General features: G+C 34.2%; 1 protein-coding gene across 2 annotated transcripts; it reads left to right on the plus strand.

Moving 5' to 3' along the window:
• Window positions 1-5,151: 5,151 nt before the first annotated feature.
• LOC131054714 (chaperone protein dnaJ 6) lies at window positions 5,152-15,700 on the plus strand. 2 transcript variants are annotated; one of them, XM_057989283.2, is made up of 8 exons: window positions 5,152-5,590; window positions 7,374-7,472; window positions 7,607-7,708; window positions 7,803-7,862; window positions 8,289-8,395; window positions 8,529-8,611; window positions 14,935-15,025; window positions 15,154-15,700. In XM_057989283.2, the coding sequence occupies exons 1-8, from the start codon at window positions 5,372-5,374 to the stop codon at window positions 15,383-15,385; spliced, it is 993 nt and encodes a 330-aa protein (XP_057845266.2). In that variant the 5' UTR covers window positions 5,152-5,371; the 3' UTR covers window positions 15,386-15,700. The 2 variants fall into 2 exon arrangements, with proteins under 2 accessions (XP_057845266.2, XP_057845267.2); XM_057989284.2 differs by having other exon boundaries at window positions 5,154-5,590; window positions 15,160-15,700.
• The last annotated feature ends 2,047 nt before the right edge of the window (window positions 15,701-17,747 follow it).

The following is a 17,747-nucleotide window of genomic DNA, read 5'->3' on the forward strand; positions in this document are numbered from 1 at the left end:
ATATCAATCTGTCAACAAATCTATCGCAACACTCTTAAAAGACATGGAAATTGCCACCAAATTAGCTATGGGATGGGGTCCACCAATTGGGTCACCCACTTCCAAAATTATCACCTTCATGTAGGATGCCACCTCACTCGATAGGTCCCACAAAGTGATACAATATAGTAGGCATACAAATTAGGATAAAACAAATAATTAAGTGTTAAATAAAATACTAGGACTCGCAAAAGGTCGAGACACCCTAATCTGAATAAAATGTAATGGCTAATTTTGAACACCCCGTGATTTTGCCATTTATTTTGGGTCTAGTTTAACTTGATCATCCCTTGTGTAATAGCTAGAATATATATGGTATACTTCTATGTATAAAGTTGACAAATTGCCTGAGCTTTGGCTATTTTTTGAACCCCAACATCCCAAAGGTTTGAACTCAATCCATGCTTTACTATTTTTAACTTCGCTAGATTGTACGATACAATTTATCAACCCTTACATTTTTAAATTCAAATTTGATTTTGGGCCCGTGTTACTCCCTTCCAATTATCTATTGCCTATTGAATTGATCATGTAATATTTCAATTCACATTCTAGGGTATTGTATAAAAGTATACGCCTTAATTCATATTTAGGTTCCAGGACTTATCTAGAATATAACTCATAATTTGCACCTATCAATATACATATTTAAAAGAGCATCGCATCATCACTTAGCATCAAACATTTCAAAACACATGACTAAGCATATTTTATGATAGCTTGTCATGTAATCTCTTGTTATTAAAAAGTCATTAAATTGGTTAACTTAGGGGTTTGAACAAATGAGAATACACCTTGCCTAGTTAGCTCCTAAAAGGCATTTGTAAACACTATCGATCTCTTTATCTTAGGTTAATACATAAAGGTAAATCCATTTTAGATTGCATAATCTTCTAAATAAATTTTGTGGGCAAGATGGTTATCCTATGATTATGGGTCAATTCCACAAACATGAAATCAATTCAAAGCTTTGAATAATCGACTTTTTGGTTCAATAGTGGTTATTATACACATCTCAAGGTGTGGCACAGTGACAAATCATCTGCACCATCTATTATAGTCACATCAACATCAAATTTGAAGCTAAATACATTTATTTTCTTCATATAAATTCACACTTTTATTTATCATTATCAACCTTGACTCTAGACATGAAATCTTTTTTTATGTTTAATTATATTACTTTGTTATATTTGTTACATGTAAACAATTATTTATTTAAAATAATTTATGATGTTTAATAAATTGTAGGATAGATATGTTCCTATTTTATACAATAAAAAAAAAGAGATACATGATTTGATGAAATTGTAGTGGATTTCCATTCACATCCAATTTTTAATTTCATAAATAAAATCTAAAAGCTTCTATGTACGGATTTTTATCTTGGAGTAGACACTATTGTGAAAGTTTTCAACAACAACAATTAAATACCAAATCCCTCACTATGAATAACATTCTAACCAAACATATCAATATACTTAACTTTAAAGTATTTATTCCACAACTTTGAATCCAATTTTATCCTTTCATAAACCAAACTACTTACCCACTAAATCAAACATTGCATACTTTAGTATAGGTGGACATTTTGAATGTATAATGCTAGCAATTGTACCTTGGTGTGCAATGGGTACATCGAAGAGGTTGTGGAAGGTCAATTGGAAAAAAATGCATGGTCTACTTTTTGCGTACATTTTTGTAGTGCATGAGGTTAATTAGTAGTCCATTTAGAAAATGATGTTGTTTGTGCAACAAAGGTAAGGAACTAGAGCTAAACATGACTGAAACAAAGCCTTTAAATTAGAAAGATAATCAACCTCCTTTACCAACAAACTCGTGTTATATCTACAATAGGGAGAGAGTGAGAGAGAGGGATAGATAGAGAGTGTAAGAGTGAGAGAGATAGATAGGAGTGAGAAGGTAGATAGGGGATAGAGATATAGAGGAACATGAATATGGAGTTGGAGAAGGAGGTAGTGAGGGAGAGGGAGAAGGGTAGGGATAGGGAATGTATAGGGAGAGATAAAGAGATAGGGAGAGAATAGGAGAGGAGAGACGTAGAAAGACAAAGATAGAGTGAGGAAGTGATATAGAGAGATAGAAAGAGGGAAATAGATATAGATATAAAGCTTTGAGAAGATGGAGAGGGAGAGAGAGGAAAATAGTGGGATAAGGAAGTGAGGAATATGAAGATAAGTAGATAGAGAGACAAAGAGGAAGAAAAATATTGAGAGGTATAGTTGATGAGATAGAGTGATAAAGAGATATATGGAAAACTGAAGAGGGAGAGTGATAGAAAGATAAAAATACAGAGAGTAGAGATAGACAAATAGAGATGGAGAAAGGGATAAGCAAAGAGAGGGAGAGAGAAAGAGGGAGAGGTAGAGATATATGCAAAGAGAAAGAGAGAGATAGAGATATAAGAGATATATGGGAAGAGAAAGAAAGAGAGGTAGAGGAGGGATATATATATATATATATATATATATATATATATAGAGAGAGAGAGAGAGAGAGAGAGAGAGAGAGAGAGAGAGAGAGAGAGAGAGAGAGAGAGAGAGAGAGAGAGAGAGAGAGAGAGAGAGAGAGAGAGAGAGAGAGAGAGAGAGAGAGAGAGAGAGAGAGAGAGCCTCCATGTTTCGTACTCTACGATGGTTATGATAGATTCTGGTGGACTCTTTTCATGACTTGATACTTCATGTTTTCATGTTTGATATACTTCTTCGTATAAGTGGATACATTATGATATTTATGACGATGGTTTTATATTTAGTGTTACTTGGAGATACTAGCGTTTACTATTTGATGGACTAGGTGATAATGCATCTCTTAGATGATATGGTGTATTTGTTTCTATTTATGATATGAATCCTCACAAGGAGAAATTTTTCTCCTACCATGTTTGTGATGGAGGAATAGGTGACAATAGTTTGCATCAAATTATTAGTTGGGAATTACATGTGGTATTATCTAAGTTGAATTATTATGGATTACACGTGATATTTTACACAAACTTTAAATGATCTAGAGAAGTTTTGAGCCCCTACCCATCTTTTATCAATCCTAGTGAGTGCGAGTGTCTCATGGAACATGATTATTATAATCACACAAGAACATAGACCAATGACAATTGAATACACTTTATAGACATATTCGATTAAGAAAACTTCAACTATCTAGCATCATTAAAATGCCTATTAATTATTGAATAAATAATAATTTTTATAGTAAAAACATTAAACAAAAGCTAAATACTTGGACAACAAAATCACTTATACCTAATAGAGATTTTCTTTTTCTTTTTCATACCCCTATTCTTGAGAAATAGAACGATCTCAAATTGTTGATGTTATAATGAATTAAAATTTCCCTAACAACTGATGATCTCAATAGATGGGGCACACCCGTTGGCAATTACCTATTTTTTGTCCATGAGATGATCAATGGAGTTTTAGTTCATGCATTGTTAGGGTTGTTGATGGCCATCATGGTATCTATTGTGTCATGAAATAATTAACATAGGGAAAAAATATACTCCATGTGAGGTTTATGTTTAAATGCATTTGGCTTGTTCTTCTGGTAATTGTCGTGCCCTTCTTGATGTGAATATGGAGGTGGATTTTTAAGAAGTAAGTACTTTGAACTTGAAGAATATATTATTAAAAACTAAAAGTATACTTGCATTTGTACTTATTATTGTACATCATATATTTGGATGCAAAACACTGTAGCGTGCAAGGTAAAGTATGTGTTGCACAATCTTCATTGTTGGAAAAAAATAAACTACTTTGGTTAAACATATATACCCAATTCATATAATTTCTAGCCACTCAATGAAGAAATTATTAAAAAAAAAACAATTGGAAGACATAGTTTATTTAAGATTTTCTTTTAGATGGTTTCTTTTGAAATTGGTTACACGATAAACTTACCCTACCTTGTGTGGCGTGCTTCGTAACTTGACTTTCTCACGTCTTTCATTGATTTTTTGTTCTACATAGTATATTGGTGTCATGTTGTAGGATTGGCATGCCTATTCAACCATTGAAGAGCTTCCAAATATCAGTTTTGATTTCATCTATTTCAAATATGCATGATTTGCATTGATAATTTTGTTTTGATATCAAACAAAATCTTAAGTAAGCAATGGTTATTAAAGTAGATCCAACTTGTTCATTTGAAGAGGTGTCATATGCCATCCATTTAGTGTGAGAGAAGAATTCATCAATGTTCTAATCCTATATTCATTCTATAAGGTATAAATATATTATTTAGTGTGTGTTTTTTGAGTAATATTAAATTATCTTAGTTATGGTCACATAGCTTGAGTGGAGAGAAAATTCAGAAAGTTTTTAATGTTAGGCTCAAATCATTAAATATAAATGTGAAAATATCTTAGTTGATATAGTCTAATTTACTTGGCTTTGATCTAGAACAACTAATTTTATTTGATGACTTCTGATAAGCATTTACTCTTTTTACCCTAATTTCTCCTCATGGGTATGCAATAATGTACATTGCAATAATTTTACTCCATGAGAGGTCATCACATTCTCTTTTTGTTCACATGATCAAACAATTTATGGGTGTCCACATAACTTCTACCTTTGACAAACATGTAAAGAAGTTTAATTTTAACAAGTACTACTATTTTCATTTTTATGATTTTAATTTGCATTAGATTAATATATTAGATATTTATTGTATAATTATAACTAATATTAATTATATAAAAATCTAGATATTTTAAAATAATAACATTCTTTTCTTTAATTATACGATTCAATTTTTATTATGTTAAAATCTGAAACTTAAAAAATAATTAATTTCATAAAAATCTTGAACTTATTAAATACAAAACTAAATAAATAAATTAAAGTGTAATTAAATTAAAAACTATAAAATATAAAAGAATATACAATATATGTAAAAGATTAAAGACATTAAAATATTCATAAACATAGATTAAAAAAAGTTTTACAGTATTATTTTGTTTAAATATTTTTTATGCTTCACGTCTTAAGCAACTTCGAACAGATATTCCTAAATAGATTTTTTTATTTAAAGATATCTTGTACAATTATCATGCTCCAAACCTATTTTATATGAATGTAATTCATTTGGGATGTAATTCACGATTTGGGAAAATATTTTGTCAACCGCAGGAAAAGTAATAAACCCTAGTTTTAAATGCAATACAAAACCGCCTGCCCTCCTTTACATTCCAAAATCCTTCTCCACTACGTTGGAGGCAAATAACCTTTTTTTCAAAATCTGAAATGAGAAAGAATGAAGTCCAACATCTCTCCAAAGCGCGGGAAGAGCTACTATGCATTTAGTATTTAGAAGGAGCCATTCAAGGAATTCTCTCAAATTGCCTTTGGTATTTCCACATTTTGCAGCGCGTTTTGCATTTGATTGCTGCATTCACAGAATGGCAAAGCCGAAGAAGAGTAATAGACAGCAAAATGCGGCCTCAGAGGAGGAAGGAAGTGGCTCACACCCTGAAAACGTCACCCCTGATACTACACAAGGCAGCCTTTATCAGGTTAGATTCATATTTATATCGAATAGCTGTTAATTTTTAATTTTTTGCTTGTACACTTTATAAGTATGCCTGCCTTCTCTGGTTAGTTGTATTGAATTTCTACAACCATTAGTTTGTTTAAATTTTGATCATTCATTCCCAAACCCATTACTAGTTTCGTTTGAGTTTTTTTTTTTTTTTCAAACAATGTTTTTGAGGCATTCATTGAGTAACTGGCAACACCCATATATCTTATTATATTTTATTTTATTTTTAAATATCCGGGTTTAGGGTAGGTGAATCATTACCAAGCTCATCAATAATTTTGTCTCAGCTTTTATATTTCTAATACATACAATGATTACCTGTCTCTCCTCTCAGAGTAGTTGTCTGGACCTTTTTTTACGTCAATTGATCTGATTTGAGAGTCCAATACATAATAGTCAGGCTTGCTACATGCAGTTATTCGTCTGTTTATTGTGGAATTGTGATTTGAACTTGAGTTGCTCTTCTTATGATTAGGCATTTTAAGCCATTCGACTACAACTCTTTGGACCTATTTTTATTTCGAATCTTTGAAGATACTTAGTTAAAATGTGTCTGTAGTTCAGTTCAGTTTAGATTTATTCCATACACCTATTCATTTCTTTTATTAAAGTATAACTTTTTATTTTTTGAGATAATAAAGGCATGCGTTCTCTGGATTGCTGGGTCTGGGTTGGATTTTATTCCAGCACCAGTTTCTATATTTTTCTTTAAAAAATATTATTTGGATTACTTAAAAACACACTTCTTGGGACACTTAATGACTCTGTATTCTTTAATTTGTGACACTTAATGACTCTTTGTGCTTTTGTGGCATATCGAATGAACACATCCCTTCTTTGGGTAACCAGGTTTAGGTCTGTTTTATTATTGCAATTTTTTTCTGCTATATCCAACTAAATCTCCAAATGGGGGTAACAGATTCTAGATCTGCGATACTACAAGTCACTGCTTTGTATTATTTTGCCAGACCTATGATCTGCAATATCTTTTATTTCTGCAAATTTGTCTTCAAAATAAGACTTCACAAATTTGGCAATATTGTAGACTCTGTCATGAATCCACCCATTAGGAAGAGCTAGGTTTCTGTCCGACCCTTCTTTGAACTCTTGAAGGTTTCTGTCTCCAGAAATCATAAATCTTTTATCAAATCAAGCATGCTTTACTTCTCCCATTGAGCCTCCTTATAAAGACCTCCATGAACTTTGTAGAAGATAAGGTCAAGAAAGATTTTTTGCTACATTAACTTAATATAAACCAGCATAATGTATTTGTCGCCCCTTGTAAGGATAGCACTTTAGACCTTTTAAAATAGAGGTATTATACAAGTTCTCATTATGCAGTTGATGCCAGAAGAATCTAACATATTCATATACTGGAGCAATTGAACTTTAATTAGATATCGTGTCTTCTTTTGTTCCATCCAGTTCAAATACTATTACACCCCTTTGATTGGTGTGCTAGCCTATTCAAATAAGACTTAAGTTGCAACCTTTTGTGTTTTCTGTAATTGATAGTTGGTGACTGACACGGACCTTTTGTATCACTATATAGTTTGGTCAAGCATTACTTAAGTTCTGGTAGAATGTTTTTATTTGTGTGAAATATTTGGTTTTAGGATATCTTTCTTGCCAAAGTTGATGTTTGTTTTAGAATCATGCCATCCTTGCATAAACTTTATTATGCACCGCTCATTCCATGTGAAAAAGTGGTATGTGATTTGCCATTTTTGAATGATTGCATTCACTGGGGATGGCAGGTGCTTGGAGTGGAGCGGATTGCATCTCAACAGGAAATTAAAAAGGCCTACCACAGGTTGGCATTACAGCTGCATCCTGACAAAAATCAAAATGACGAGGTATGTGCTGGTTTTTCCTTTTATACATGGAAGGAGACTTTGTGGAAGTATTGAATTTGCAGTTATAGGAGATGCTTTGGCATTACTGATATATGTTTGCTTGATTTTTGTTGCTCTTAAATTTGGAATTGTAGAATGCCAATGAAAAGTTCCAGAAATTGCAAAAAGTAATGTCAATACTTGGAGATCCAGAGAAGAGAAAACTTTATGATGAGACTGGTTGTGTTGATGACCAGGTAAACTGCTGTTTGATGTGGTCTATTTTTATGTCTTTAATTTCATGTCAATGTTCTATGAGGGTTGTCTTTTGATTGCTATTCATCTTTTCAGGACCTTGCTGGGGATGCAGTTCAGAATCTATGTGATTTTCTCAGGACGTTGTATAAAGAGGTGACTAATGCTAGTTGTATGCTGATTTATGGGGTTTAGAATTTAGATGGCGGCCACATTTGAATTATAGAGAATGGTTATGGTTGTAGCCATGGTTAACAGATTTGAAAAATTGTATTTGTTTTGGAGGTAAAAAATATGTAAATATCCACGTTTAAAAATGAAAAATAAAAAATAAAAAATTGTAAAGTTTCTATAAGACTTATAAAGTCTAGACCAAATCAGACAAATATTTCTGATCCATCTGGATATGAACATAATCATCTAGATTTAGTGACAATGGTTGTAGGCTTGTAGCTAAATATTGTCTTTAAAACTGTACTGGCAGTTTCTCCGGTTTAAATTTCTTAGGATGTGATGTTATAAGGTGTCTTTTTGGTATTTTGCTCTGTTATGACAAACACGAGTCTCTGTGATCTGTTTTAGGTCACTGAGCAAGACATTTTAGACTTCGAAGCAAAATATAGAGGGTCGGAGGAGGAAAAAAAAGATCTTCTAGATCTCTATACAAAGTTCAAAGGCAAAATGGATAGGTATTAGTTTTAAGCCCCTACTTTTCTTTGTCAATGAATTTGTAAATATATTGTACTTCCATTGTACATGATTGTCTATTATGAAAGATGTACATGATTTGGAAAGTGATTAATCGAGAGATGAACTTTGTAGAGTCTTTGATTGGCTGATGTGCTGTGAACCGAAGTTGGATAACCATCGCTTTAAGGATATAATTGACGCAGCAATAGAAGCAGGTACGTTTTCCTTTTCACTATTTAAATGTTGCTGTTCAAGAAGAATTGGCTGCATATTATAATGCTTTATTACATTTCTTAGTATTTTAATTTGTATTAAATATACACATTAAAATATACACATATATGTTGGTGCAAGATTGGCTTTTTATCCCTTGAAATGAAATTTGTTTTAGACAATTGATGTTTATGATCATTAAAATTGTTTCAGTAGTTCATATTTTGGTTTATTTGCTTTGCCAAATTATCATTAAAGGGAGAAAGGGTTTGCCAAATTGTCTAAGTAGATTTTGTCTAGGTCACTTTAGTTCTCATATTTTGGTTTATTTGCTTTGGCAAATCCAAGTAGTTCATAAATGGTTACTTTTGGTTGAAGACTTTCTCCCTCTATTTATTCTTGTTGTATGTACTGTTTTCTTGCAATTCAAGCATGGACGTGGACCCCAATAGAAACCCTCATAAATTATCATAGAAGGGTTTGCCAAATTGTCTAAGTGGATTTTGTCTAGGTCACAAATTCTTCAAGAGGGTCACTTACTTGAGCATTTGAAAACAAGATACCTTTAGCTAATAATATAGGTCTGACACTAAAGATATAGAGATAAGATGTTTGTCAAGATGTGAAGAGACAAGATTAATGGGGATGGAAGCACCATTTGTTGTGATTGTCAATGATTCTAGTGTTGTATCCAGCCAAATCTTTGTCCACTTGTGCATTTATGATATAAGGGCATCTAATCAATATTCTTGTCCTACAAGAATGTTTGCATCTTTGAAGGGGATTGAGTGTGTTTTGGCATTCCTTAAAATTTAAGGGCCCAAAGTACTTTGCTTTGAATACAACAATGGTGCCATTCTTAAGTAAGAGGTCTAGGAAGAGATAAGGAAACCTTGCTTAAGGTTGCCTTGTTGTCCAACTTTTACCTTTTTTGAAATCTTTTTCTCATGTGATGATCTTATCTTTGGCCTAAGTTTAGTGTTAGATCTTGTAATTTTCTTAATAGTCTTTGGATTAACCCATTTATATGCTTAAAATGTTTTCTTTATGGTGAGATAAGTTTCAAATCATTGCAAAAGTCATTTGGAGTTATTTGAAAAAAAATTGAGTCACAAGGCCCAAGTTTTGGAACTTAGGTATGAATGTGTAGTTCTTGTGACGACAAGGTGTTTTTGGTGTAAGTCCTTGTCACCTTTGTGTTCTTGTAGATGGCATTCATGTTGTTTTGTGTGGAATTTTGAGTCTTAGGGAAGCATGGTGCAAGTATGGTGCAGGAGCACCTGGGTTACAATGTTGCCTCACAAAGGCATTTGTTATGTTGCTTTGTTTTTGTGTTGATTCAAGTTGTAATAAGGTCCTATGGACCATTTGATGTCATCTCAAGTCATTTGTAATCATCTCATTTCAAATTGTAGGACCTTGGTGCCATTTGAGTCATGTAAGCCTATAAGGCTCTAGTTGGGTCAAAGTTGGTCAACTCCCTCAAATGTACCCAAATGGAGCGAAAATGATGTAATTGGTCTTATAATGTCTATTTTATTATGTTTTAGGGGTAGGCATCAAGTTTTGAGTCATTTGGTCAAGTATGGCAAAAGTTGCTGAAAGTTTGTCAACTTTTAACAATTTTTTTATGTAATAGTCAATGACCCAAATCAGTTGGAGGCCATTTGGAGAGGTTGGCAGGATGTTAAATAGCCTCATTTTGGTATGAGGCAGTTGGTTGGTGCTTTTTGTAAGGAAACAAGGTGAATCCAATAAGATTTTGAAGCTTTTTCTTTGTAATTTCCTGAAAATTTGCTGCTATTTTGGTCATAACTTCTCGTTCTGGACAGATCAGAATGTAAGACTGGACTTTTTGGAAAGATCTATGAACTACCTTTCATTCAAGATTGATTTTGTGAGATTTGGTTGAGTTTTGTGCATTTGGTGGGCATTTTTCAGGAAACTGTCCTGAAACCCTACACTTATAAGGGTTTGATCAAAGAAATGTAAAAATCTCTCCATTCCATTGAGGGATATTCATAAAACTTGGTGGAATGGTAGGGATAGGTCTTGTATAGATGGGTTTTTATTCATTTTTGCTAGGACCAAGGTTGGATGCATCTTTGGAGCAATGATTGCCTAATATCATCATGTGTTAGGCCAAGTAAGCATGTGAATGAGGGTTGGAGTAGGTCTGAAGCAAATTTGAATGCTTGGGCACCAAAAGTTGGTAGAATTGGTGGTTTGGAGGTAGAATAAAAGTGTTTGAACTATTGTCTTGGTTTTTGTGTAAGTTTTTGAGGTATCTCCTTTGTAAAAGTGACTTAATTAGGCCTATTTGGGACTAGGACCAGTCCATTTTTTAGGCATACCTTCCAAATAAACCCTATCCCCTTTTGACATCTGTTGCATAAAGCCCAAATGGGTATCTAAATCAAGTTTCCTTTTTGTGGGATCAATTCTTATTTGAAAGTTATGGCCAAAATACATGTGTTGCTGCTCTAATTAGGCCTTAGGACAGAATTACCAGTCAATAATTGAGCCTTATGTTCCAAAGAAACCTATAGGGATTTTGACATATGATGTGTAACTCTGAAAAGGATATTTGAAAAGGTTTACTTTTTGTGTATGTGATCAGTGGTTTGTGAGTTATTGCCAAAAAACTCTCTGAGTAGGGCTATTAGGGTGTATGAGCCAATACAAGGCAACCCTCATAGGGAAGTATCTTGGGGTCACACCTTTGCATTTGGGACTTGTTCTTGACATGTATAACCATTCTATATTCCTGCCTCTAAGTTCCTCAAGAATTTTGGGAGGTTGTGTCAAATTTGGGGTTAACCGACTAAGGGTTGAGAGATGCCTAGTGGGTGGACAAATGAGTTGAGTCAAGTGACATGTCTCGTGTCTTGTAACCTGCCCTTATTTGTTGATTTGGTGACTTCCTAAATGACCTTGGACCTTTGCATCAAAGCATCTTTCTTTTGTGCTTGAAGTTTTGCAAAGCCTTTTCATATAAATGGTGTGTGATGGTTGACCCTTTAAGCAACGTTTCCTAACATATGGTGTTTTCTTGCATCCCTTGTATCCCTACATCTTGACAAACTCTTTACATTTTGTGTAAATGTGTAATTGTCGAGGATGTTCCAACTCCTTTGTGAGTATTGCATATCTCCATTGTGTATCACGTGGACACATCCTTTGTAGGTTTGTGAACTTCTCACGACAATAAGAAAATGTCCCAACTCAATGTTTCTTTCTACACTTTTACAAGCTTAGGCTTATGGGTTTGTGGAACCATGGAGGATATTTACCTTCCTAATTTGCGATCTCCTTTAAGTTTTTGCATAGTGTTGCTTGTGGGATTGTGGGCCTCATGAGGAGATGATAATGTTGAATGCTGTTGATGGGTTTGAGTATTACAACCTTGATTGAAATTTGTTTTGAATTTCTTGAATTAGATTTGGTTAATCAAAACAAGGATTGCTGCCTCAAAATTGCGTAAGACAATTTTGAGAAGTACTTCTCAATTGGAGATCAATGGTGAGGCTCTTTTGATGTTGAAGAATTTCAATTGTGAACATTTAGATTCATTAAGGCCATTTTAGAGAGAAGGAAAGGATTCATTGGGTCACCATTTTTAGTGACAAGCTTCTTGGTTTTCCTCAGATTGAATAGAATCTGGACATTGGTGTTGGAGAAGAATACAAAAATATCGTTGAGTTATAATCCCAATTAGAACTCAAAGAAGTCAAAGCATTTCAAAAGAGTCAATTTCTTTCTCATTAGATGAATGGATGGTGATCTCAATAAACATATCTTCTTAGACGTTATTGCAATAGTTGTGGAGTGGGCAAACTAGTTCATTTGATTTCCTACATTCACATATATTTGGCTTGGAGGACTAATAGGTACCACATACTGCTACCATGAGTGATAAAGTCATTATATTGGAACCAACACAATTTTGTGAAGTGCACAAGATGCAACTATCACTCAACCAAAAAGTGTAAGCCTATTAAAGAAGTAGGTGAGTTGATAGATGTAGTCAGGAGGTCTTGTTAGCCTATTTCCCATAATCTTGGCTAAAAAGTGTTAGACAAGTGTGCTAGATATCCTAGTCTTGGTGTTTTTGCTTGTCTGAAATCTAAATCTGTTTGTCTCAGTTTTCTATACACTCTTGTAGCCTCCTTTGTTGTCGAATTTGAACCGGCACACATGAAAACAGGGAAAAATGGTTGTGTTATACAGGGGCTTGCCTAAGTCAAACCTCGTGTTGGTGTTTTCACCTCCACAACAACTATGATGGTGTAAAAAGAGTGTAATATTGAAAATGTTGAAATGAAATGATTATACATTAGGTATGAAACCCTCTCATGGAGTTTCACATAAAGGTGATGATGCAATACTCTTTAGACAAATCCAACTGTTGATGCAATAACATGATCACAAAACATAAATCATGAACATGGAACTGTAAGTGAATATAGAATGCTGTAGCTTGCTGCTCAATGTGCTCAGATCTGCTCTTGACTGAATTGAATATGAATGCTTGATCTTAGAACTGAACTTTATGAATGATAAAAGATTGATTTATACAGGGTTCACAATGTATTTTTGAGTTTAGGTCAACATAAAATGTTCAAATACAAAAATTGGAACCATAATTCAAATTGTGAAGGTTGACACTAGCAATGGTTGCAATTTGGGGGAATTTTGGTGGGACATGTGTTAGGTTGGCGTAGCCTCATCAAAATAGGGCTTTCGAAAGGGAGTTAAAGAGTGTTGGAGTTTGTGATGTTAAATCGAGTCCTAATTTGAGTATATGACGATAGTTAAGTTGTAGGATAGATAATAAAGACTTAATGCAGAATAGGGCTTTAAAATGATCTAGGAAAAGAGACACTAAAGTATGGGCCCAAATAGAGTGTGAAATTGTAAAGGGATACGATTTACTACATTATATCAACCTCCACTTTAGCAAGAGCATGAACTTACTTTCATACTTGCAGTAAAGTAGAGATAAAGAGAGAGCAGTTGAGAGCAAGACATGCAAGGGATAGGATGACACTAAGTTGAGGGAAGCAAGCCCCTAGATTTAGGATCCTATCAATCCACACAAAACATTCAAATAACATATATTCAAAGCAAACAAAAGGTTCAAAGTCAACTAGGTGAAGATACCTTGATGTAAAGGCTGTCTCAACCGCTAGTATCATTCTCGGAATGTTATTGCAAGAGCACAAGTGGGCTTCTATGAATGGATGAGAGCATACACTGATGAGGAGGATCAATGGTCCATCAACTAGCAAGTTGTGTTATGCTTGGGGTCCATAAAGATGGCATGAATTCCATTGGCCAACAAGTTGTGTTATGTTGGGTGATCCATGTAGTGCAACAAAATGATCATGCTAGCAAGTCGCCTTATACTAGGTAATCAATGCTTGAGAAAATGTAATCAACAACAATGATCATACTAACAAGTTATGTTATGTGTAGAAAACAACAACGATTAAATTAGCAAGCCTCACTATACTAGTTGACCAATGCTTCAGAGAGTACAAAACATGCTTGTCAAGGGATCAAGCTAGCAAGTTGTGTTATGCTAGAGATCTGGATGAGTCATGTGGATGCCACTGGCTAGGAAGTTGTGTTATGCTAGATGATCTAGAGAACATCAGTGCTTCAAGGGATCAAACTAATTAGCCACTATGCTAGATGATCTAAACAAAGGTTATATGCCATGCAAGTTGTTAGAGATAGATTGATAACCATGCCTCAGGAGGTGTTATACAACAAGCACAACCACTTCAGTGGTATATCAATGAACGATTACAGGCAACAAGGAGGCCTCATATGCTCCCCCCATTAAGATGTTGACATGTTTCTATGTTGATATCTTAAGGAAGATAGTGATCCATCCTTTTTATATAGAGATCAAGTGTGTTAACTGCTGTTTTCTTGAGCCCCCTTGTTTCTAACCAGCACAAAGTTTACACCTGTGACCTTTGTAGGTCTTGACATAGAAACATACTGCTGAGGGCATGCTGACAGCTTCCCGTCCCTGCCATCTTCTAGTACCTTCTCTTTTCTATCTTGCACCTGCTACCTAGTGACATCTATTTTAAATTATTTATACTGTATCTAGTTTGTAGTTTTGTTTGGCATATTCTGCTGCCGGTCCAAAAAGCCAGACAAGATCAAAGTATTAGGCACGGGAGTACTGTTTGTTATCTTTCTGCAAGGTCCTTTTGGCATCTTGGAATTGTTAAATGAAGATATTTATGTTTTACTATATTTAGCTTGTAATTGATTATTCACTGTACATGATTAATGAACTTTTCAGGACAAGTGAAGGAATGGAAAGCATATCGTCAATGGGGTGCAGAAGTGGACAAAACTCAGACGCCTCGCAGCCCTCTCAAACGCCCAGCCAGGTATTATTTGATTCAGTTTATTCTATACTTGCTTTATAGACATAGCTAGTCAAGAGGTTTGTGTTCTCTTGTCAACAGTTATGCATTACCTCTTGATCTCAATTAATGAGTGGCAATGTTTATGCAAGGAAAAGGAAAGGAGCTGCTGAAGCAGACCTCATGGCACTCATATCCCAACGGCAAACTGACAGGAAACAGAAAGTGGATTCAATGTTTTCATCACTTGTAGCAAAATATGGAGGTTCTAGTGACCAACCTGAAGAACCAACAGAAGAAGAATTTGAAGCTACACGTCAAAAGATGGAGGCTCAGAAGCAGTCCAAAAACAAATCAAAGCGCAAGCAAACTAAAGCCAGGTGAAGATCTCAGCTTTGAGGACAAGTTTATTATGTCTATCGGTACTAATAGGTTGTGTTAAAGAGTTGGATTTTTGGCAAATATTTCTCTTTTTAGAAATCCAAAGTTGCCATCTTGTTGATATTATTTTCTTGTCAAGGCATTAGTGTTGTTTCACTTTCACTTGACATACTTCATCCCTAGTTTCTGGATGATGTTGTCGAATATTTAGATGTAAAGGCTGTTTGAAATGGCCCATATTTGCATGTGTCTGCAGTTGTAAAGTGTGTATAGAGACATTTTGCTTTGATTAATGGATGCAGCTTCTACTTTATTATATATTATTGCTTATGACATTAAATTGTAATACTATAACATGGACTGCTGCAATAGTAGTTCCAGAAATGTGCTAAGATGAAGCGTGCTCCTTTGTAACCTTTTGCGAGAGGTGATTACTAATTTCAGTTGTTGAACATGGCTTCCACTTTGGCTATTTTGGTTATTTGCTGATATATAATGGGTGAATAGCTTTTGTTTTCTAGCAAGTATTTTTCCTGGGCATTTGAGAATCTGTCATTTAGCCAATGGCCCCATGTTCATATCAATGCCATGAAATTAGGATGTATTATGTCCCTATGCAAGCAAATCAGATTAGGTGCATTGGTTCTGTTTGTATACAAGCAATGACTATTTTTTTTTTTTATTATAGGGCTTTTATTTGGATGAGTTCTTCGATGAGCTGCAGAATTTAATGCAATGAACATAAGCATGCAAAGAGCAGAGTAAAGCTTGTTAGAAGGTCTCTAGACTGCATGACATACAAATCATTTTTAAGAAAAGTGCATTGATCAGAAAATTGTATTAAAGCTTATGTAGATCTACTAAGTCACTAAAGAAAATCCTTAGCAACAGTTGCCTAGTGTTTGTGATTTGAATTAATGTCTTGAATATCATGTGAAGTGTAGCATGTTGATACACAAAGTTAGAGTTTGAGGTAAAATTTCTTAAAACAAACAATGGAGTTCTATCTTCCACTTAAAGGGATAAGCTCCCAGATGACTTGAATGTGAAATATTTCATCCAAGAAGCTTCTTCAGCAAAAAATATGACATTTTGTGGCCAAACAATTATTAATTGGTGGCAGAAAAGAACAATCAACCAGCATTATGAAATCTGAGCAAAATTCTTCCATTTAGACAGTTTAGGTTATAGATTCTTCTTAAAGTTTGACAGGTTGGAAATATTTGGGTTTTACATGACAGCCTTAAAGCTGAATTCAAGTTCTTATTGAAAATGCAAGTATCTATATCACATCTTTTATTTGACTATATTTCTTGTAGAGTTTAGTATCTAAATCTTTTATGTAGACTGATGCTAACCCCGCCCATGACATGAGAGTTGATGAGCTCTCTTTTGGGCCCAACTACTCTTATCACCTTTGTAGTTGCTCAACACCTTAAACTTGGCAACATGAATAATTTCAATGTCGCACAACCTAGATCAACACAAAACCAATGGAGGGTAGAGTATAAGCATTGATTATCTCTACAACACTTTGGTTATGTGAAACCAACAAATGTTATAATCATTAAACTTAGGTTTTGGCAGAAAGCAAATAACTCCATGCCATAAGTAACCATGGCCAATTCCTTCTACAAAGTCTTGGTTTTGATGTCCAACATAGTGAAAAGCCTTTGAATTCCACCATAGGGAAAAGCACGTTGTTATGTAAATGATACTGTTCGAATGAATCTTATAAATTTTAGTATATAAACATTTCATTTAGAAGAATATATGTATATGTATATACACACTCACACTCACACTCACACTCTTACACTTACAACATTTTCTCTTAATGTGCTAGATATTATAAATCTTAAGTTTATTGGGGTTTTGTAAATTAGAATTTTGCTTGAAATATTGATAATCCAACTCAACACTAGGTGGCTTGCCTTGTGAGAGCCAATAACTTATGATTCATTTTAATCCTCAATTAAAATTTGATTTCAATCCATCAAATATTTGATATAAGCAATGACTAATGAGTGGTTGAAGGGGGGAGTGGCAAGGGGTGTTGATTGACGATGTTTAGGTAGGGAATGAAGAGAAACAAGGAAACACCAAATGTTAGATGTGTTGTACGAACAATAAACTTAGAGAACGGAAGGTTGCTAGAGCTTTGGATAAGAAGAGGGCTCTTAGTTAGAGTGCATCATTGAGCATGCAACTAGTTGGATGAGGCTAGTAATTGCATGGTTTGGAAACTCTTAAGGAAAAAATGCTTATGGAGGAAGTTATGAAAATTACTTAATTATCCAACCAAATCTAGAGGACTTGAGTTCATGAAGCCTTATAAGGTCTTGGAGAAACAACATTAAAGATT

Source organism: Cryptomeria japonica, chromosome 5 (genome assembly GCF_030272615.1).
Source record: "Cryptomeria japonica chromosome 5, Sugi_1.0, whole genome shotgun sequence".
Classification (NCBI taxonomy): Eukaryota; Viridiplantae; Streptophyta; class Pinopsida; order Cupressales; family Cupressaceae; genus Cryptomeria; species Cryptomeria japonica.

What these genes read in the sequence shown, in the direction of transcription:
- LOC131054714 (XM_057989283.2), top strand. Translation starts at nt 5,372, where the DNA reads ATGCATTTAGTATTTAGAAGGAGCCATTCAAGGAATTCTCTCAAATTG. An exon ending in CACAAGGCAGCCTTTATCAG is followed by an intron (nt 5,591 to 7,373) that starts GTTAGATTCATA and finishes TGGGGATGGCAG; the next exon opens with GTGCTTGGAGTGGAGCGGAT. An exon ending in TCAGGACGTTGTATAAAGAG is followed by an intron (nt 7,863 to 8,288) that starts GTGACTAATGCT and finishes GATCTGTTTTAG; the next exon opens with GTCACTGAGCAAGACATTTT.